The 23,511-nt window shown below is 46.0% G+C and overlaps 1 protein-coding gene across 2 annotated transcripts in view; it reads left to right on the top strand.

Annotated features, from left to right (window-relative positions):
* grid1b (glutamate receptor, ionotropic, delta 1b) overlaps window positions 1–23,511 on the top strand; it is a 409,043-nt gene that overhangs the window by 185,914 nt on the left and 199,618 nt on the right. For both annotated transcript variants that reach the window (XM_048246568.1, XM_048246567.1), the window contains exon 3: window positions 17,790–18,074. In XM_048246568.1, the coding sequence (XP_048102525.1) occupies window positions 17,790–18,074 (285 nt within the window). The remainder of the gene's footprint in view (window positions 1–17,789; window positions 18,075–23,511) is intronic.

Below are 23,511 nucleotides of genomic sequence, written 5' to 3'. Positions count from 1 at the left end.
TGCTCTCTCTCTCTCTCTCTCTCTCTCTCTCTTCTCTCTCTCTCTCTCTCTCTCTCTCTCTCCCTCTCTCTCTCCCTCTCTCTCTCCCTCTGCCCATACAGCTCCTCCCCAAATGGCCAGCCTGGTTGACATTTGCTACCCAAATTCGCACATTCTCTTGTGAGAATGGAGGCGCCCAAAAGAGGCGCCTTGTCTCAGCAGGCTGGTGTGACGTGTGATCTAATATGTTTGTGGGGTCCAGTAATGGACTAATTATTCAGCTGGAATGAGCTGAGCTGCGCAGAGCGACCTCACAAAGCTCAGGGCACCGGGCGTGTTTGCTTTGCAAAATGAGCCTTTATGAGATGGGGGCTAATCACTTCACCACTTTACAGAGGAACAGGTGACAGGCAGAGAAAAGCTGGTTTTCTGTGACTCGTGTGTGTGTGTGTGTGTGTGTGTGTGTGTGTGTGTGTGTGTGTGTGTGTGTGTGTGTATGTGTGTGTGTGTGTGTGTTTGCTTGTGTCTTTAGAGGACCTCGGGAAAATTACATAACATATAGACTGCCAGATCAATATTTCTGCAGTGAAATTCACACTCACTGGGATACTTAGGTTTGTGTGCGTGTGTGTGTGTGGTGTGTGTGTGTGTGTGTGTAAGTGAATAGGCTGTTGCATGTGCACTCAGCTAAACTGAAATTAAATACACAATACAATGTATTGACCGTCAGTGATTCCAGAGAGCTGTTCAAATGCCAAGTGTTTGACATTTGTTTGTCATATGTGTGTGTCTGTCAGTGTGTGTGTGTGTGTGTGCATGTGTGCATACATGTGTGTGCGTGTGTGTGTATGTGTATGTCTGTCAGTGTTTGTGTGTTTGTGTTTGTGTGTGTGTGTGTATGTGTATGTGTGTGTGTGTGTGTGTGTGTGTGTGTGTGTGTATGTGTGTGTCTGTCAGTGTTTGTGTGTGTGTGTATGTGTGTGTGTGTGTGTGTGTGTGTGTGTCAGTACATTGGTGCAACCTCATCAACACACACACGAGGGGTCAGATTCCTGTTCTCTGACTGAAAGCCCATGTGGCCGGCCCCTTGAGAAAACAATGCATTTTTAATTTCACTGGCACCAGTAATAATAATCAGTTTGCTTTAATTTGGTCGTTGATCATGGAAAGGGCAATAGAAATGTGTATTTATTTGTTTATATAGCTGTTTCATGTGGTGTGCTTATAAGAAATGACAAAATGATTCAATAAGAATTATTGTCCAAAAGAATCATTTCTCTAACGCTCTTTGTTGCCTTTGCGCTGGCTTGTAAATGAAGAGCTGTTGTCATGGTTTCTGCTGTAAATTATAATCGCCGCCTGAAAACATTTCCTCTGAAGTGGGGTGTGGGGCTTGGCCATTTAATTTAAATGCACATTAGCATATGTGTGTGTGTGTGTGTGTGTGTGTGTGTGTGTGTGTGTGTGTGTGTGTGTGTGTGTGTGTGTGCGTATGGCAGAGAGAGAGAGAGGAAGAAAGGGAAGTGGAAAGAGAGAAAGTTGGAGGAGGAGAGAAGAGAAGAAGGGTGAAGTAAGGAGAGAAGAGAGGAGAGGAGAAGAGAAGTTGAGGAGTAGAAAGGGGGATGAGAAAAGGGAGATGAGTGAGGAGAAGAGAGAGGAAAGGAGAAGGAAGAGAGGAGAAAGAAGAGGAGAGAGGGAAGATGGGAGAGAAGAGGAAAGGAGAAGAGAGAAGAGAGGAAAAGAGAGGAGAGGAGAAGAGAGGAGAGAGGAGAAGAGAGGAGAGAGGAAAAGAGAGGAAAAGAGAGGAGAGGAGAAGAGAGGAGAAGAGAGGAGAGAGGAAAAGAGAGAAGAGAGGAAGAGAAGAGAGGAGTGAAGAGAGGAGTGAAGAGAAGAGAGGAGAAGAGAGGAGTGAATAGAGGAGAGGAGAAGAGAGGAGAGAGGAGAGGAGAAGAGAGGAGAGGAGCAGAGAGGAAAAGAGAGGAGAATAGAGAATAGAGGAGAGGAGAATAGAGAAGAGGAGAAGAGAGGAGAGAGGGAAGTGTGTTCCTGTACAAGCAGGTTGGCACAACTGCCAGCAAATTAGGTCTAGTCTAATTTCCCCTAGACCTCTGTGTGTGTGTGTGTGTGTGTGTGTGTGTGTGTGTGTGTAGGCTTTTAAAGTGGCAGCTATCAAGCACACCTTGCCAAGCAAGTCCCAAAGGGGCAGGGTGTGTTTGGATTTTTGACTTTTTAATAGAGCCGAGTTGGCTTTGGTTGTTGTCAGCCTCTCTTGTGTGTGTGTGTGTGTGTGTGTGTGTGTGTGTGTGTGTGTGTGTGTGTGTGTGTGTTTGTGTGTGTGTGTGTGTTAGTGCAGTAGAACAAATATCAGACAGAAACCACTTTTAGTAATTTTCAGAAAACAGCTGAATCTAAATAAAGACACCGTCTGAGCTGACGGTTTGTGTGTGTGTGTGTGTGTGTGTGTGTGTGTGTGTGAGAGAGAGAGAGAGAGAGAGAGAGAGAGTGTGTGCACACAGTGGATGGGCAAGTTAAGATAGTCTTTGGCATTTGTCTGAAAAGGCTGTTTTTGCCGTCTCCTTTCTCAAGTGTAGAGTGTTATCATGCTGAGGACACGGTCTGTGAGGACTGCCCTCCTGACCTGCACCCTTATCAGTGGACGAGCACATCTTCAAAACAAGACCCAGCCTCTCTCCCTCCAGCAGGGACAAGACCCAGCACACAGAGAGAGAGAGAGAGAGAGAGAGAGAGAGAGAGAGAGCAAGCCAGCGTCTCCTCTCCACACCAAGACATCCAGCAGGGACAAGACCAAGCACAAAGGCAGAGAGAGAGAGAGAGAGAGAGAGAGAGAGAGAAAGAGAAAGAAAGAGAGAGAGAGAGAGAGAGAGAGAGAGAGAAAACGAAAATGTTGCTTTGTACTACATGCCCTGGTCGAGAAAAATGTCACTTTGTACTACACGCCCTGGTGTCGTGCGAGTGCTGTCATCTCTGCTCCAGTTAAAAGCTGACTCGTTTTGCCGCAGTATACATAGACTAACACAAAAGCAGTCCAGGTAGGACATTGTTGACACATGTAACTCTTTCCACAAACAGTCCAGAGTGTGGAGGGAGCAGCGGGTTTGTATTTAATGTCTAAAAGGTAATAGACGCCGCAGGGTTATTCATGTTGTTTTCTTGTTAATGGCAGGACCACATAATCAGCTGATAATTGTACTGATTGGCATGGATGTTAAATGGCGTATGACTCATTGTTAAAGTTGTTCAAACAGCGCATGGCGGGAATGGTGCATAGGCAGGACGCAGGCAGCCACTGCTTTCACACTATAGCCCCTTTGGCTGGTGTTCCTCTGTAGCCTATAGCTCTTACCCCTGCGCACCTCACACGTGAATGGGCTGAGGGATGCCCTCAGCAAAACATGCTGCTGGAATGCTCAACACTCGAGTTGTAGAATGTGCCATTGGATTCCGTTGCAGTCGCTCCTGGATTCTAAGACAGCCTAGCGAAGCGAGAGTGTGTTCGTGTTCGATACTGAGCTCTCTCCCATAGTGTTGTCACGATACTAAAATTATGACTTCGATACGATACCTGCCATAAATATCACGATGCTCGATACTGAAACGATACTACGACGAAATACTAAGATATCTGGAAAAGAAAGGACTCATACCTCCTCCAAGTGTATTGAGTCATTTGTGTTGAATTCGGTGCACTTTTGTAGTGTGCAGGTCAATTCTGGGTTCTAAACTTCCTACATAATTATCTTTATAGTCAGTAAAATAGTAGGCCTACTTTGTGTGATTAAGTCCTTTATTTTTTGTTATAGCTCATTTACATTGTGTTGTGTTTTGCCAATAAAGTAGGCCCAAACTAGGCTAGATCAAGGTCAGTGTTGAAATTATAAGCCGCTATTATTATTAGGACTCAACACGCTTTGGTGGTATTATATGCTGTGGGCTTTAATTAGCGCATTTCGGGTAGCCTATCCTACATCTGGGCAATACTTATTGAACAAATTGCAGTCTACATGCCATGACAAATATTACCAGTAGTACTGACCGAACATGAAATAGATTGTTTACAAGTTATGGTAATGTTATTCTGGCGTGAACATTGGCGCTTTCATCCGCGTTAGCACCCTATGATTACAGCTAGTTATATCTCGTCAAAATGATTACAGCTCGTTATGTCTCGTCAAAATTCATTGATAAAGGAAGGTTCGCTTTATCCCAGAGTACCATACTCGTTTCACTTAGGCTAGACTAAAACAGAAGTGAAGAACTTGGCACTAACCATGTAGTCGTGTTTTCTATACTTCTATAGCATATTCATTAACCTGTCGTTCTTTGAACAAAAATGTTGGGATATGTCTGCGAGGTGTTTAGCCAAGTTCCATGCGTAGCCTACTGCTTTTAAATGACTTTGAAACATATTTCACAAACGGGCCTCTGTGTACCTGATGGCTTGCCTTCACTCTTCGCGATGTATCCGAAATAGTTGCAGATTTCACTTCACCTTTTGTTTTATCCACAAGGCCGAGGACGGTCGGCAAAGAACTAATGTATGTTGACGTTGGCTGCGCACTCACTCACTCACTCAGAGCTGCCTGCTTGACACGCCCACTTGCCTAGATGGCGTGCAAGGAGCAGTGAGAGCAGCAGTTCACGCAGACACAGAACGTTAATTTTAATAAAATATCGATTCTAAAAACGTCGGAAATCGTATCGTTTTTTGCGTGAAGGCATCGTGATACCTTTTTAGTATCGATACACATTGCAACACTACTCTCCCATGCCAGTGCTGTGAAATGGAGCACTTTTCTGATGATATACATCATGCCTGGCCTTGACATACTTCTCAACTTTCAGCTGAGACCACACTGCTCTTTCAAGCTGATGAACGCATTAGCATGTAGAGAATGATAAGGATGTTGATAAGAAATGTATCATTATTCTTTAAGAACAATAATTAACTGCAAAGATGAAATAATTGAACATTTTCAGTTTACAGCAGTTAATCCATACAGACATATTAAGGTAAGGTCATACAAACTGCTTGAAGTATTTAATATATAGAAAATTAACCAGAACATCACATCTTATTCATGGGAAAAAAATATTATTAATGTAGTTTATCTTATGGGAACAACTGGATTTTGCATATTTTATAGACTTATCTCTCACTACAATCCCCAATGGAGTTGCTTAAAGCAGAGCATAGATTCGCATAAGAGCACAACTGTTAAGTGTAGCATGTTAATTAGGAACAAGGCTGCTGTTTGATAAAGCTCACGTCCTGAGAGAGAGACTTTAATCTTGAGTGTATCAACATATATCTCCTCCAGATCTCATGTATATTCATCCGTGGAGAGGGTGTGTCAGTCTAGATCAAGTCTGATTGAGATAGCTGTCATATCAAAGCTGGAGCACAGTTGGGCGCCAAAGAGGGGCTCCTCCGTCGCTTCCCCGAATCCAATCAGGCACAGTGATCTGTGTGATGAGCGGCCAAGCCGAGACATTATTAAGATGAAGATGGCAAAGGAGAAACATCTAGAAGAAAGCAAGGGGCTGGGTCTCCCCCCCTCTCTCTCTCTCTCTCTCTCTCTCTCTCTCTCTCTCTCTCTCTCTCTCTCTCTTCCATACTACCACTGTAATTAATACTTTTAATTAGTGGCTGATTTGATGATGAGAGGCAGCAGCACAAAGCCTTGAGTCCTCACTGCTTCCTCTGCTGCCTCTGATCCTCTGCTTGTCTGCATCCACAGTCAGCTGTGTGTCTGTGTGTGTGTGTGTGTGTGTGTGTGTGTGTGTGTGTGCATGCGTGCGTGCGTGTGCGTGTCTGAGAGAGAGAGACGTGTGTTCTTGTGTGTGTGAGTGTGTGTGTGTGTGTGTGTGTGTCACCCGGCTTTGTGCACCACAGCTGTCCAACCTTTGTGCTATAGGCCCATTCCCTTTATGCAAACACACACACACACACACACACAAACACACACTGATAGGGTTTTATATCCTTGGCCTGCTTTGATCTGCACACACAGGTGTCACACTCTCCCGCGTCCACTTTCAAAGACTTCGCAAGGGAAGGAGGCGGATTTCTTTGAAGATGGCCAATTAGCTGGTGTGTGTGTGTGTGTGTGTGTGTGTGTGTGTGTGGCGTGTGTGTGTGTGTGTTTGTCATGTCTCTGTGTGTCACACAGTGGGTGGAAGAATAAGGACATTTCAGTGTTTAAATGGACGGATGACAACAATCAACCACATCAGCTTTCGACATCAGCGTTCCGTGAAGGAGATGTAACTGCCACTTGTCAGTTGTTGAGCGTGAGTGTGTGTGTGTGTGTGTGTGTGTGTGTGTGTGTGTGTGTGTGTGTGTGTGTGTGTGAGACAGCAACAAAACAGAACTGAGCTGGAAATGGGTTTTAATGCCCCATTTGGATATGGAGGAAAGGCTCTCTCGCTGGAGGAACCGAAAAGTGATTTGAGTCACACTTGGGTGCTCACGCTTAGCATGGGTGACCTTCAGGAGACAAGCCCATTGTGGCACGGCGAGGCTGGCGCTCTCAAATCAGACTGGGCCTTTAATTACACCCATTCACACACAGATGACAGGGAACTGATGGAGAAAGCAGTCAACTCTGAAGTGAGCCAGATCAGAGCCTTTTCAAAACCCTGTCAAACCCACATCAGAGCCGTATCAGGGCTATATCAGGGCCATATCAGAGCCATATCAGTGCCTTATATGAGGTAGATCTGGGCCCTGTCGAGTCAGTTGCTAAGTAGGATTGCTGCATAGACATCATCTGCAATGAACTATTGAAGCTGTATGCACTAGTCTTACACAATGCAGGTCATTCAAGTAACACTGGATACAGCACTGTTATTGCATTATGTATTTGTGTGTGTGTGTGGCAAGGTATGTACATGTCCCCAATCCTCCCACTGGCCTTGAGAGAGAGATGAGCTTCACCCTTCACCTCTTGCCCTCTTCTGTCCTCTCCTCTCCTCTCCCCCTCCTTTCTTCTCCTCTCCTCCCCCTCCTCTCCTCTTCTATCCCCTTCTCCTCTCCTCTCTTCTCCTCTACTCTCCTCTCCTCTCCTCCCCCCTCCTCTCCTCTCCTATCCCCTTCTCCTCTCCTCTACTCTCCTATCCTCTCCTCTCCCTCCTCTCCTCCCCCCCTCCTCTCCTCTCCTCTCCTCTACTCTCCTCTCCTCTCTCCTCTCCTTTCCCCTTCTCCTCTCCTCCTCTCCTCTCCTCTCCTCTCCTCTCTCCTCTCCTATCCCCTTCTCCTCTCTCTCCTCTCCTCTCCTCTCCCCTCTCCCTCCCACACAAGAGATGTCCACCCTGCACAGGGCTCCTGCTTGATCTCTGACCTCCTGTCTGAGTGTGGAGAGTTCCATGGAGACGAGGCGAAGCCCCTGCTGTCATCCTCAGAGACCAACTGATGTATATGGACCAAAAAACCTGAGCCACCCCCACCCCTCTCTCTCTCTCTCTCTCTCTCTCTCTCTCTCTCTCTCTCTCTCTCTCTCTCTCTCTCTCTCTCTCTCTCTCTCCCCCTCTCTCGTTGGAATGGTCTCCCAGCATGCATCAGTGTACTCCTGCCCTGCTTTAAGAGTGATGAGGGCTTAGTACGGTGAGAGCAGTGGGGAGTGACCAGTGTGGCGGTCTTACAGGTCAGAGATGGAGTCTGGAGGGGAATGAGTAAGAGGGCTTATGATGAAATACACACACAGGTGACCGCAGCCCAGTGGCCACTCTTCCTGTGGGGTAAAGCCCCGTGGTTATACCCCCCGGGGTAAATCCAGCGGGAATAGAGCTTCCTGCTGGACGCAGGTTGTCCAAAAGCTCACACGTCCCTCCACTGCACAATGGAAGTCATCTTTCATAAAGCTCTCTGTGGGTTAGCTATTGTGGACGGATAGTGTTTACACTCAACACTGCCTGTCACTTTTCCCAAAGGGTTAATACTGACACACACACACACACACACACACACACAAACACACACACACAAGGGCAGCCCCAGGAGCAGCGTGTCAGCGCTCTGTAAACAGTGCTCAGTGCTCGGTGTGTGTTTGTGTGCAGGGACTGTTGAGCTTAAAGACACACCAGGGCAGCAGCCCCAGGAGAGTAGCATACCCCCCAGCCCAGAGCTCTCTCTCCCCCACCACACGCCTCCTCTCTGGGCTCTCTCTCCCCCACCACACGCCTCCTCTCTGGGCTCCTCATGCCTTCCTCTCATGAATGGGGCTGATTGGGAATCACCAAGACAGGATGGAGTGATTGATTAGATTAGATCAACTTAATTGTCCCAGAAGGGAACGTTGTCGTGGGCATACAGTGCTACACACAGCTGCTCACCTCACAAAACACACACCAGTTCAACGCCATGTACTCTACTGTACCACATAACAGACAGCAGGAATAAAGCAGAGTACGCACAGCACACACAGACTGTGTACAGGAATGGAACACAGTAAGCACAGCGCACACAGACTGTACAGGAATCAAACACAGTAAGCACAGCGCACACAGGCTGTGTAAAGGCAGCAACACCTGAAGCACTGTTGGAACCATGACAAGGAGAAAGTGTTTTCCATAACACCTGACTGAGAACGTAGACTGTGGGACAGATAGCAGTCTATAACAATTTAGATTGTGAGGGATAATATGTATTCCTAGTAACACCTGCATGGCTTGCTGATAAATGTTGAGTGTTGATAGTATAATGCCTGATTGCAATCCATGACTCTGTGATTGATGTTGTGTACTGATAGAAATAGCTGGCTGAAGTCTTTGAGTCCTTGAGAGATGTATATTGTAAAGGCAATGGCTGATGGAACCTGCCTTACATATACCACATACAACAGCTGACTGAAAGCTTAGCCTGCAAGCATATGAGAGAGAGAGAGAGATAAAAAAGAGAGGGAGAGAGAGTGAGAGAGATAGATAGAGAGGGAGAGAGACAGAGGAAGAGACGGATAGAGAGAGGGAGAGAAGTGATAGAGGCAGGGATTGAGGGAAACAGAGGAAGAGAGAGAGACAGAGAGGGAGAGATGGAGAGAGAGAGAGAGATAGAGACAGATAGAGAGAGAAGTGATAGAGGCAGGGATTGAGGGAAAAAGAGGAAGAGAGAGAGAGACAGAGAGGGAGAGATGGAGAGAGATAGAGAGAGATATAGAGAGAGGGAGAGAAGTGATAGAGGCAGGGATTGAGGGAAAAAGAGGAAGAGAGAGAGAGACAGAGAGGGAGAGATGGAGAGAGATAGAGAGAGATATAGAGAGAGGGAGAGAAGTGATAGAGGCAGGGATTGAGGGAAACAGAGGCAGAGAGAGGGGGAAGAGCATGCTGCTGCTGCCCCAGAAAGAAGGGGGGGACCCCAGAGAGTGTGAAGCCTTTCCTCTCTCTCTATCGTTCTCTCTCTCCCTCTCTCTCTTTCCTCTCTCTCTATCGTTCTCTCTCTCCCTCTCTCTCTTTCCTCTCTCTCTATTGTTCCCTCTCTCTACCTCTCTTTCCTTCCTTCCTTCCTTCCTGCTGGAATGTCAAACGCGTGCCCACAGCCAGGCTCCTGTTTTAGCAGATGAAAAATGGTGTTGTCCCTGAGCCGTCTGGAGCTCTGATGGATGGAGCCTGCCTGCCTGCCTGCCTGCCTGCCTGCCTAGCCTGGCGGAGAGACTCCTCTCCTGGGCTGCTTAATAGATCATTACTCCTTTACCACAGACTCACACACCGCCACATGCCTGTCACCAGGCTTCCTGGGCTGTCCATAAAAGCATGTGAGTGTGTGTGCACAAAGACACACACACACACACACACATGTGCACAAAGACACATACACACACACACACACTCACACACACACACACACACACACACACACACACACGTGCACAAAGACACACACACACACACACACATGCACAAAGACACACACACGCGCACACACGTGCACAAATACACACAGGCACACACGCACACAGACACTAACTATTGTGATGATACGACATGGCTCATGCTATTTGGGTGTGGCAGGTTCGATTCATTCTACAGATCTCACAAACAAATGTGCATGGATACATGCAAACAGACACACACACACACACCACACACACACGTCACATACACACATACACACACCACACGCACACATCACACACACACACAAACACACACACACACACACACACACGTGCACAAATACACACAGGCACACACGCACACAAACATTTGTGATGATACGACATGGCTCATGCTATTTGGGTGTAGCAGGTTCCATTCACACACACACACACACACACACACCACACGCATACGTCACACACACACACACACACACACCACACACACACACACACACACACACAAACCACACGCACATCACACACACACACACACACACACACACACACACACACACACACACACACACACACAGACAGCCCTCCATTATGTTTCAGCCCTCCAGTGTGTTTGGAATGCCAAGCCATGAAATTTCAACTTGAGGTCTAGTGAAGGGCAGAACATTAGATTATGAAAAAAGAAGAATATCAAAAAGAAGTGTAGTCCTTTTGAAGCGTGAAGAGGAATGTATTGAAAAACGCTGGCCCTCCAAATAAGGCCTGTGAAGTCTTCAGAGGTGTTGTACCTGCCAATGGGCTGTCATCCTTTTCAATCCTCCAACTTTCTGCTCAGCAGTTGACCCTGGCCCTGTGATGTGGGCATACTCTATGAAAGCCTTGTGTTTGCACAGAGAGCAGTAATCGTGCCATTAGAGCTTCTTTCCAGGGGCCCAATCGCCTTTTAAATTGTTTTGTCTTTGTGGTACTTTCTTCTGTCTTTTTTATTCTTCCTTCTCTCTCTCTCTCTCTCTCTCTCTCTCTCTCTCTGGCCTCACAGCGTTTGCAGTCTGGTCTCTCTCTCTCTCTGGCCTCACAGCGTTTGCAGTCTGTCTCTCTCTCTCTCTCTGGCCTCATAGCGTTTGCAGTCTGGTCTCTCTCTCTCTCTGGCCTCACAGCGTTTGCAGTCTGATCTCTCTCTCTCTCTGGCCTCACAGCGTTTGCAGTCTGGTCTCTCTCTCTCTCTGGCCTCACAGCGTTTGCAGTCTGGTCTCTCTCTCTCGTCGTCACGGTTATTTCTGTCCTCCCGTGCTGACCACCAGGGACGAAGCATGACATTTCAATATCTGCCCCTTGCACGTGCCCTGACTTTGCCATTTCCTCGACTCTTCCTTGGGCCACTGTTCTCGCGTGTCTTAAATGTTTCTGCTCGATATTTGCCCTCACTTCTTCATCTCCCACATGCTTTGAAACTCACCGTCCGTTTTAGACAACGTCCAGCCCCACGGACACTGTGGTCATTCATCACACGCTATGTTGGATAAGTGAGCTGTATAGCAGTGACAGGCCAGACGTACTGTATACAGGACGAGATGTATACGGGACGAGATGTATTTCAGGCCTGTTTGTTTGTGGAAGCAGAGAGACAAAAAATAAACAGCTGTCAGAGTCAGTGAAATGTTAACCTCATTTGCTACTCTTCGCTTCAGCTGCGGTACTTTTGAATAATTGTTTCAGTGACATTGAGCAGAAATACAGAGAGAGGGAGGGTGAGAGAGAATGTGGGAGAGAGAGAGAGAGAGATAGAGAGAGAGAGAGGGAGGGAGGGGAGAAGGAATGGAGATGGAAGAGAGGAAGAAGAGGGAAAGAAGGATGGAGAATAATATGGGAGAGAAGAAGGAAGGGAGATAAATGTGGGAGGGAGAGAGAGAGAAGATGAATCATAGACAGTCACACTTTTCTTGTTTGGCAAAAAGGAAATTGATAAAACAGCCTCCAGAAATGTTTGTTTATACTTTCACTCTTTCCTTCGCACACTTTTTGACTCAGAAGTCGCTCTAATTCTTATTCATTCGACTAAATATAATTAGCTCATGTTTAGTAGCGTGGCATTTTCTTTAATCAAACAGTTTTCTCTTATCACAATCCCTCATGCCAAATGGTAATAGTATTGAAATGACTAAGCCAAATGGCTTGACAAAGTTTCATGTTTTAGCCCTCTCATACTTTCACTCTTTATTTCATTATTATGCTTCAGTGACTCAAGATAATACTTCACATTTTGAAGAAAGTTTCAACTGTAACATTGTTTTGCATAAAAGTTATAACAGCTGGTAATTTAAGACCAGATAGTTGTTTGTGTCAGATTAGGGATGTATTTGATGGCTACATGAATAGAATGAATTGAACATTAAGATACATGGATATAATAAATCAATTTTGAGAGAATAAGTCCTAGGTTATCAAACAGGCCACCACAAAACACAGATAAACACTGAACTTTTGGAGAAGCACCTAATTGGCTAATCCATGAGAAGCATAATTTTATTGGCTAATCCATGAGAAGCATCCTCTTATTGGCTAATCCAGAAGCATCCCCTTATTGGCCAATCCAAGAGAAGTATCACCTTATTGGCTAATCCATGAGAAGCATCACCTTATTGGCTAATCCATGAGATGCTATGGGTACGTATTAGTTAAAAGCTGTGGCCATGATTATATATTAGATGGCTTCTTATCACACCACGTCATCATCATAATGTCTAACTCTGATGGAGGATCCTAATCAGAGGAAAAGAGCAGCTGCAGCATACGAGTCGACTCAGTGAAGACGAGTTCAGGGGCCGGATCAAAGCTGGGCCAAATCCAGGTCAAAGCTGGGCCAACTTTAGTTCCTCCGTGCGTCCGCCGCTGTGCCCTTGACCTGTGTGTGTCCTTCCCTGTGCCCTTGACCTGTGTGTGTCCTCCCCTGTGTCTTTGGTCTGTGTCTGTGTGTCCTTCCCCTGTGTCCTTGGCCTGAGTGTGTGTCCTTCCCTGTGTCCTTGGCCTGAGTGTGTGTCCTCCCCCAGTGCTGGGCCACAGCCGAATGATCCCCGGACCTGAATGGGCCTGAATGGCGTGGACTTAGCACAGTTAAAGCTCAATTGGCCTTCTGTCCTAAACCCAGCGAGGCGGCTCCAAATCTCCCACTGGCCTCTTGCCGCCCAAATTAAGCCTCGCCTCCTTGCGCCCCATCCTCTTCTACGATTCACCACGCTGCGCTTCCCTTCCCTTTATTATTATTATTATTATTATGCTAACGTGGCGTGTGTTATTGTGTGGTAATTGTGTGTGTGTGCGTAATGTGTGTGTGTGCATGGCGTGTGTGTTTGTAATGGGGCGTGCGTGTGTGTATTAGTGTGCATGTGTTATTATTATTAATGTGTCTTGGCGGCGTTATTATTGTATGACGATTGATGTGTGTGTGTGGCGGCCGGTAACGCCGTGTGTGTGCGTAGTGTGTGTGTGTGGCTGAAATAGCGGCGTGTGTGTGTGTGTATTATTACGTAATGGCGGCAAGTATTATTATGTGCGTGTGTGTGTATTATTAATGCTTTGGCTTATTATTGTGTGTGTAATGCGTATTATTATGTGTGGTGTGTGTGTGTGTGTGTGTGTGTGCATATTATTTATGTATGTGTGTGTGTGTCTTGGCGTGTGTATTATTATTATTGGTGTGTGTGTGTGTCTTAATGCGGCGTGTGTGTAATTATTGTGTGTGTGTGTGTGTATCGCGTGTGTGTATTATTATTGTTGTGGTGGGTGTGTGTGTGTGTGCGCGTGTGTAACAATGTGTGGTGTGTGTGCGTGCGTGCGTGTGTGTGTGTGTGTGTCTTTTCTTCTCTAAAGTACACCAATCCTCTTAGGGCGAACAGGGCCACTTTGTATCTCGTCCCTTGTGAGGTCTGCAGATATCAGGCAAACTTAGTCAATCCAATTTCCTTTTCTCATGTCAGAAAGCAGAGAGGGGAAGTCATTGTGCACATCTGATGTGTGTCCATGGGAATTTGATTGTTTGTGCTTTGGTACGCCTGTGTGTGTGTGTGTGTGTGTGTGTGTGTGTGCTTGATGTTGTTCCCAGTAGGACACAGATCAATGCCATAAATCTCAGACTATTGAGCGAGGAGCTTCTGCTTTAATTGCTTGCTCGTTAGCGGGTTTGTTTAAAAATACGGACTGTTGTTCGTTACCCAGGGGACATGAGCCTGCGTCCAGAAAGCCCCCTGTTCCAGAGGTCCACTGGCACAGAACCCTGGGCACACACTGGGCTTCCCATTGGGTACAGAGAAACACCCTGGGCTTCCCATTGGCTACAGAGGAACACCCTGGGCTTCCCATTGGCTACAGAGGAACACCCTGGGCACACACTGGGCTTCCCATTGGCTACAGAGAAACACCCTGGGCACACACTGGGCTTCCCATTGGCTACAGAGAAACACACTGGGCTTCCCATTGGCTACAGAGAGACCAGCAGAGCTCTGATTACAGCTCTAGTCCAGCTAGCCTTGAAAGCTAATGGTGTTAGTAATGAATCATACAGTGCATGGGCTCTCTTATAGAAGTCAATGCAGGCACAAGATGTGCTTATAGGATGGAGCAGAGGTGTTGTAAAGCATCATGTTTATGTGATTATATCTATTTAATTTAGCAGATGCAAATATAACAATACAATAGTTAAAATAAGCAATAACAATAGGTTGGTAGGACAACAATAAGGATGGTAATGATAACAATAATGACAATAGGGTAGCAACAGCCTAGGTGATGATAAATACACAAATCATAACTCATTAAGAACCACTTAATTAATGAAGTGTAAGCTGAAGAGACCCCTATTAATGTGTAATATGTAATGTGTAATGTTACAGTATGTGAAATACATCAAATGATTTCACAGTCCAGTTGTCAGCCCTTCTTACCTGGTTATAATGAGCCAAAGCAACGGGCCTATAGGCAACCAACTAAGCTATGTATTCATGTAGCAATTTTTAAATCAACAAACACTGACCATAGTACAGCAAATATTAAAAAAGAAATCGTCACACATTGTGTGTGTGTGTGTTCGTGTGTGTGTGTGTGTGTGTGTGTGTGTGTGCGTGTGTGTCTGTGTGTGTGCGTGTGTGCGTGTGCGTGTGCGCGCCAACACTCGTGATGTGTGGGCCATGAGGATTAAGGTGAGATTGGCGTTGACAGGCAGCATGAAGGTGCACACCCACGCCATTTCCACTGACTCCAGGTTAAGAGCTCTTCCTAATCGCCAGCTTATCTCACAGGGAAATTAGGGACATGGAGCGACTGTGATTTAATTTTCTCTGCCTTTACTGAGCTGCTGTTATGATCTCTACACATCTTTATTATTACCCCAGTTAGCCCCGATTCATCTGCTTTCAGGCTGATGTTTTCCTCAAGAGCAAGTTCTAGTGTCATCATCATCATATTATAGCTAGTTAGAGCTAGTTCTAGTGTCATCATCATCATATTATAGCTCTAGTTCTAGTGTCATCATCATATTATAGCTAGTTAGAGCTAGTTCTAGTGTCATCGTCATCATATTATAGCTAGTTCTAGTGTCATCATCATCATATTCATTTGGATAGCATGTGTCCGTATGTCCATATGTCCAACATTCTTCTTCCTACAAGCTGACCAGACAATGCAATATGTAGTTCCACCATAGCCATATATGCTGGACATAGTATAGTATAGTATATATACTTGTTTGATCCCGTGAGGGAAATTTGGTCTCTGCATTTAACCCAATTGGTGAATTAGTGAAACACAAACACAGTGTACACACAGTGAGGTGAAGCACACACTAATCCCGAGCAGTGAGCTGCCTGCAACAACAAGCGGCGGGGGGGCAGTGAGGGGTTAGGTGCCTTGCTCAGGGCACTTCAGCCACAGCCCACTGGTCGGGGCTCGAACCGGCAACCTCCTCCTCCTCCTCCTCCTCCCCTCCTCCTCCTCCTCCTCTTCCTCTCCTCCTCCTCCTCCTCCTCCTCTCCCTCCCTCTTCCTCCTCCTCCTCCTCCTCTTCCTCCCTCCTCCTCCCCTCCTCCTCTTCCTCCTCCTCCTCCTCTCCCTCCTCTTCCTCCTCCTCCTCCTCCTCCTCCTCCTCCCTCCTCTTCCTCCTCCTCCTCTTCCTCCTCCTCCCCTCCTCCTCTTCCTCATCCTCTTCCTCCTCCTCCTCCTCCTCCTCCTCTCCTCCTCTTCCTCCTCCTCCTCCTCCTCTTCCTCCTCTTTGTTCTTCTTCTTTTTCTTCTTCTTCTTCCTCAAATTTGTCATCTGTCCACGTGTACTCCTCTATCTGTGAGGAGTTGAACATTAAACAGGGCCTCTGAAGTTGTGTGTGTGTGTGTGTGTGTTTGTGTGTGTGAGGAGTTGAACATTAAACAGGGCCTCTGAAGTTGTGTGTGTGTGTGTGTGTGTTTGTGTGTGTGAGGAGCAGGACATTAAACAGGGCCTCTGAAGTTGTGTGTGTGTGTGTGTGTGTGTGTGTGTGTGTGTGTGTGTGTGTGTGTGTGTGTGTGTGTGTGTGTGTGTGTGTGTGTGAGGAGCAGGACATTAAACAGGGCCTCTGATTGCAGATTTCCCCCAAACACCTCCGGGTGATTCCGCCTTAGCCACGGCTGTCCACCTCTTTGTCAAACACAATTTCTCTCCAGTGGCATGTGTGTGTGTGCTTGTCTCTATTCATTTGTGTGTGTGTGTGTGTGTGTGTGCGTGTGTGTGTGTGTGTGTGTGTGTGTGTGTCTGTGTGTGTCTGTGTGTGTGTGTGTGTGTGTGTGTGTGTGTGTGTGTGTGTGTGTGTGTGTGTGTGTGTGTGTGTGTGTGTGTAAGGTGTAAGGTTGAGGATAGACGACATGGTGTCACCGGAGTGAATGAGAAGTGCTGTGGCCCCGGGTTGTTTGGTGGCAGGATGATAGGGGTGTCAGTGCTGTTATGTGGCCAGCTCGGTGTGAACGACTGGCCGTTGACCTCAACTAATGCCTTTGCTCTGTCAGCAGCCCCCCTCTCTCTCTCCCTCCCTCCCTCCCTTTTCCCTCTTTTTTCCACTCCATCTCTTTTTTCCCTCTAGCTCTTTTTCCCTCTAGCCTCTCTTTCTCCCGCACTGTCCCTCCATGTTTCTGTCCCCCCCCATCTCTCCCTCCTCTCTTCCTCCCCCCATCTCTCCCTCCTCTCCCCCATCTCTTCCTCCCCCATCTCTCCCTCCTCTCTTCCTCCCCCCATCTCTCCCTCCTCTCTTCCTCCCCCCATCTCTCCCTCCTCTCTCCCCCATCTATCCCTCCTCTCTCCCCCATCTCTCCCTCCTCTCTTCCCTCCTCTCTTCCCTCCTCTCTTCCTCCCCCATCTCTCCCTCCTCTCTTCCTCCCCCATCTATCCCTCCTCTCTCCCCCATCTCTCCCTCCTCTCTTCCCTCCTCTCTTCCTCCCCCCATTTCTCCCTCCTCTCTCCCTCCTCTCTTCCTCCCCCCATCTCTCCCTCCTCTCTTCCCTCCTCTCTTCCTCCCCCCATCTCTCCCTCCTCTCTTCCTCCCCATCTCCCTCCTCCACCGCCCCATCTCTCCCCCCATCTCTCCCTCCTCCACCCCCCATCTCTCCCTCCATCTCTCCCTCCTCCACCCCCCATCTCTCCCTCCTCTCTACCCACTACCCCTGTGATCTGTCTCAAATGCGTGTCACCTACTTTGTTGTTTTATTTATACTTCTGAGACTCAGTCATGTGTAAAGAGGCTTAGGAAGAGTTTTTCAAATGTGATTTCAAAAGGAGTGTACCGGCACACTTCACCTGACGGCACACTTCACCTGACCTCTCTTAGCTATTCGGTCTGCTCTCTCTTTCTTCTAAACTTCTCTCTGAGCCTCGTGTTTCTGTTCCCTAATAAACAGTGACTGACGTTGAGCTTCGTAAACTCACGATTCTCTCTCTCTCTCTCTCTCTGCAGCCTGTGAGTTGATGACCCAGGGGATTCTGGCTCTGGTGACGTCCACAGGCTGTGCGTCAGCGAGCGCGCTGCAGTCCCTGACGGACGCCATGCACATCCCGCACCTGTACGTCCAGCGCGAGGACGAGGGTTCTCCGCGCACCGCCTGCCCGTTCAACCCCTCGCCCGACGGAGAGCGCTACACCCTCGCCGCCAGGCCCCCTGTGCGCCTCAACGACGTCATGCTTACGCTTGTCACCGAGCTGCGCTGGCAGAAGTTCATAATCTTCTACGACAGCGACTACGGTGAGTGAGCTCATCTCCGTGCAATGGCTGTGATGTCATCTCTGTGCAACGATGCAGGCCAGACATCTAGATGAATGAACCATGCGAGGCAGCTGCTGTGTTGTTAGGTTTAAATACAGGTGCGATTTGTTTAATTTGTTTTCTGTGAAAAGGTCACAATAGGTCGAATAGACTTAACACTTCTCAGAAAAAAACGAGGCTTTGCAACAACTCCCTGACAGTTTAAACTGTATTGAGAGCTTCAGTGAAAAAGCAGCCACTTCAGTATGCTAAATCCTGCGCACAGCTGAGCGATTTCACCCGTGTCATTTAGCCTCTAATTCCAGGCCTGGGCTAATTAGCCCATCCGCTCATTAGCAAGTCCAATTAGCATGCATGCAAAATGCTGGAATTTAGGGATGTTTGGCTTCTCAGAGCCCGGGATTTGCACTTAACTCTAGTGTGTGCGTACACTGGAGAAATGACACTTTCAATAAAGTTCAAATCTGTGCTTATTGACAACCAGTCTTGGCTTTATGTTGTTACGTTGTTAATCACTTGTAGTGTTTTTTCCCCCCATAGTACTTGGAGCCTCCAAGGGGCCTATCAAACATTTGCAGGCTATGGCACATTCTAAAAATTAAATAAATCACTCGTCAAAAGTCTATTAAGAGTAAAGGCGTAATGTTGTGTGGATACTAGAAATTATTTATAATGTAGTAAATGTTGTAGAGGGATGTTAGAGGGGTATTTATAATGTAAAGGGATAATGTTGTATGGATGTTGAGAATTTTACAATGTGGGGGTATTTGTAATGTAGGCGTAATGTTGTTGTGGATGTTGAGTGTAATGTTGTTGTGTATGTTGAGGGTATTTAAATGATGTTGTTATGACTGGATGTTCCAGGGGTATTTAAACTATGTGTTGTTGTGTGGATGTTGAGAGTGTTAGAAGTATAATGTTGTATGTAGATGCTGAGGGAGTATTTATAATAAGAGGCGTAATGTTGTTTTGTGTGGGGGTATTTATAATGTATAATATGTTGTTGTGTGGATGTTGAAGTGTTATAATGTAGGATAATGTTATTTATTGTGGATGCTGAGGGTATTTATAATGTAAAGCTTAATGTTGTGTGGATGCTGAGGGGGTATTTATAATGTAAAGCATAATGTTGTGTGGATGCTGAGGGGGTATTTATAATGTAGAGCGTAATGTTGTGTGGATAGGGTGACCAGATGAGATTGGCTGAAATTCGGGAAGGTTTTTTTTTTTCGGGCTTACAGCTAATTTTCAAACCTGTACCAAAACACATTTTTATTCAAACATCAAGTCTGCCTCAAAATACAACAAAGAAATCATGAACTCAAAATGTCATTGTGGGAAAAAAAATAAAAATAATAATGACTGCGTAACAGTGCAAATCAGACCTTTCAGAATAAGGATAATAGCCTAACGCTAATAACAAGCCTTGCCAAAATTATGGGTCATTAAAAGCAAGAATACAAAATAATTGTTAGATTAAGTAGATTTATGTTAAAACGACATGGACATTAGGCGAACTCCTCACGTGATTTTTTGCACACGCCTGGCTCTGCCCTCGCCGCGCCCTGCTCCGCACCAATGTCCTCGGCTTCACAAATCAGTGCATATTAAGCGCCTAATTATAGAACGCCAAAAAGAAACAAAGTAGCCGGCTGCATCCAGACACTTAGCTGCGGGCCGGGGCCTGCATGCAGTCGACTCAGACCTCTCTGGACAGTTTTATGTTGATCAGAAAATAACTACCAGTATTCTGATTGAGTATAATTTTCGGACAATTAGGGCAGGAATCGGGATTCGGGACAACTGCTTGGATATCCGGACTGTCCCGAATTTTTCGGGACGTCTGGTCACCCTACAGTATGTGTAGATGCTGAGGGGGTATTTATAATGTAGAGCGTAGTGATGTGTGGATGTTGAGGGGGTATTTATAATGTAGAGCGTAATGTGTGGATGTTGAGGGGGTATTTATAATGTAGAACGTTTTGTTGTTGTATAGATGTTGAGGGGGTATTTATAATGTAGAGGATAATGTTGTTGTGTGGATGCTGAGGGGGTATTTATAATGTAGAGCGTAATGTTGTGTGGATGCTGAGGGGGTATTTATAATGTATAGCGTAATGATGTGTGGATGTTGAGGGGGTATTTATAATGTAGAGCGTAATGTTGTTGTGTGGATGTTGAGGGGGTATTTATAATGTAGAATGTATTGTTGTGTGGATGCTGAGGGGGTATTTATAATGTATAGCGTAATGATGTGTGGATGTTGAGGGGGTATTTATAATGTAGAGCGTAATGTTGTTGTGTGGATGTTGAGGGGGTATTTATAATGTAGAGCGTAATGTTGTTGTGTGGATGTTGAGGGGGTATTTATAATGTAGAATGTATTGTTGTTGTATAGATGTTGAGGGGGTATTTATAATGTAGAGCGTAATGCTGTTGTGTGGATGTTGAGGGGGTATTTAGAGCGTAATGTTGTGTGGATGTTGAGGGGGTATTTATAATGTAGAGCGTAATGTTGTTGTGTGGGGGGTATTTATAATGTAGAGCGTAATGTTGTTGTGTGGGGGGTATTTATAATGTAGAGCGTAGCAGCAGCTGCACGACTAGAGCAGTGGCTGGAGAGCAAACTGCGGCTGTTGGTGAAAGCTGGAAGCATGACTTGTAAATCAAAGAGACTTTGTGTGAGCTGTGTGATCCACTAAACTCAGGAGCCGCTGCCGTTGGCACGATGCCCAGATCTGCAGGTAGGCGCTCTGACGACACACACTGTGTGTGACGTCGGCTGATCAGCTTTAGACCAAACCGTCTGAACACAATACAAATAGCAGGTGAATTACACTGAGAGGTTAACTGAACTGAATAGCACCAAATTATTTTCCAAACTCCACATCCCAGAATGCACCAGTCTCTGAGACAGACCTGGGCTGTGTGTGTGAGTTTGTGAATATGAGAGAGTGTGTGTATGGGTGTGTGAATTGGTGAATGTGAGAGAGTGTGTATATGAGTGTATGAATGTGAGAGAGTGTGTGTATGAGTGTGTGAATGGGTGAATGTGAGAGAGTGTGTGTATGAGTGTATGAGTGTTTGAGTGTGAGAGAATGAGTGTGTGAGTGTGAGAGAGTGTGTGTATGAGTGTGTGAGTGTGAGAGAGTGCGTGTATGAGTGTGTGAATGGGTGAATGTGAGAGAGTGTGTGTATGAGTTTATGAGTGTTTGAGTGTGAGAGAATGTGTGTATGAGTGTGAGAGAGTGTGTGTATGAGTGTGTGAGTGTGAGAGAGTGCGTGTATGAGTGTGTGTGAATGGGTGAATGTGAGAGATTGTGTGTATGAGTTTATGAGTGTGTGAATGTGAGAGAGTGTGTGTATGAGTTTATGAGTGTGTGAGTGTAAGAGAGAGAGAGTGTGTGTGTGTGTGTGAGTGAGTGTGTGAGAGTGTGTGTGTGTGTGTGGATGACTGAGCCATTACACTGTAGAGTGCTTGGAGTGCTGTGAGGAGTAGAAGGCAGCTGTATAAATGCATCCCATTTTCCATTTACACAGAGATTGAGACATTTCTGCAAAATGTTGCTTGAAATTGCCTCTCACAGTCAAAGTTGTCTCATTGGCTTAGATGGAATGCAGCGTGGTCACCATCTCTGTCAGAATCATATCCAGAAGATGTGTTTTTCTCATATGTATCTTTAGGAACGCAATATCAATACTTACTTACTTACTTACACACTTAATTTTGTCTCCAGTCACTGGTGGTGGCTTTATCACACTAAGTTAACATACGCAAACACACACACACACACACAGCTGTAATCATTTGGAGAATATTTGCTTAAATACTGCATGGAGTAGACTACTACTCTCTGTTTGACTGGAACCATCCATGCTAATGTGAGTTAATGGCATTGAGCCTGAAATAGTAGGATCCGAAGCTAGCTCCATATGATCCAAAGCTAGCTCCATATGATCCGAAGCTAGCTCCATATACTTTTACTAGCTCCATATGATCCAAAGCTAGCTCCATATGATCCAAAGCTTGATCCAAAGCTAGCTCCATATAATCCAAAGCTAGCTCCATATGATCCAAAGCTAGCTCCAAAGCTAGCTCCATATGATCCAAAGCTAGCTCCATATGATCCAAAGCTAGCTTCATATGATCCAAAGCTAGCTCCATATGCTAGCTCCATATGATCCAAAGCTAGCTCCATGTGATCCAAAGCTAGCTCCATATGATCCGAAGCTAGCTCCATATGATCCAAAGCTAGCTCCATATGCTAGCTCCATTGTGGTTGTCATTACGTCGGACTTTAATAATGGCATTCAGTCACCCTGGCCGTGGCACGACTGGCTGGGGCACCTGCACCGTACCCAGATTCGATTCCCGCCCAGTGGTCCTTTCCGGATCCCACTCCGACTCTCTCTCTCCTACTCACTTCCTGTCATTCCCCACTGCCCTATCTCATTAAAAGGCATAAAAAGCCCAAACAATATTCTTTAAAAAAATAATAATTGCTTTCATTACGAAATTGTCACTGTTGGTAGTTTTTTGTATTTCGATTTCTATCCTCAGACTTTTCAGAGTTTTGAATGCGTCAAGTTAATGAGTGTAACATTTTCGATATCTGTAAACAACTTCAAATGTCACAGACAGACAGTAAAAAAATAAAAATGATTTACAACAATGTGCTTAATGAGGAAATTAGATAAAATATGGCCTTTCTGAAGTTGGAAAAGTTAGTGGAAAGGTTTTTAATCAGGCATCTGTAATGATGAAGTCAGAGAAGCCACAGCCTGAATGTATATATGCACACACACACACACACACACACACACAAACACACACACACTCACGCACACACACATACACACACACACACACACACACACACACACACATATACATGCACATGCACGAATACACACACATTCAGCCTGAATGGGAATCCTCGGTCCCTTCATTGAATCTGTTTCTGTCTACTTTCACAACTCTCAAAGCTAAACCACAGCACTTTGAAATGAACACCACGCACACACGTGCACACACACACACACACCAGAGCTATTGAGCGGAGCGGAGTGGAGTGCAAGCGAGCGAGGAGCGGAGCGGATGGAATGTTATTGGAGCGCGGAGCGCTGAACTCCAATTTCACTCCGATACCGCTCACACCACGAGTCTGAGGCATGCCCAAATCCACCCAGAACTCACGTCTTCCTAATAAAACCAAGACCGTTCCATTTTAAAGATATTGGCCATAGTAAGTTTGTTGATAGGGATGGAGTTCGCTAAATATTTTGGAAAGGAAACTGATACGTGTACTATTCTTACAAAACAACTAGATACTAACAATGTAGAGCAAGAACAACCATGTGACCATCCCACTGATCTCTTTAGTTTTAGGCTGATGTGTATCGACGTTGCCAAGCT

Source organism: Alosa alosa, chromosome 6 (assembly GCF_017589495.1).
Source record: "Alosa alosa isolate M-15738 ecotype Scorff River chromosome 6, AALO_Geno_1.1, whole genome shotgun sequence".
Lineage (NCBI taxonomy): Eukaryota > Metazoa > Chordata > Actinopteri > Clupeiformes > Clupeidae > Alosa > Alosa alosa.
Note: the sequence above shows the minus strand (reverse complement) of the source record. Positions and strands in the feature narration are given on the sequence as shown.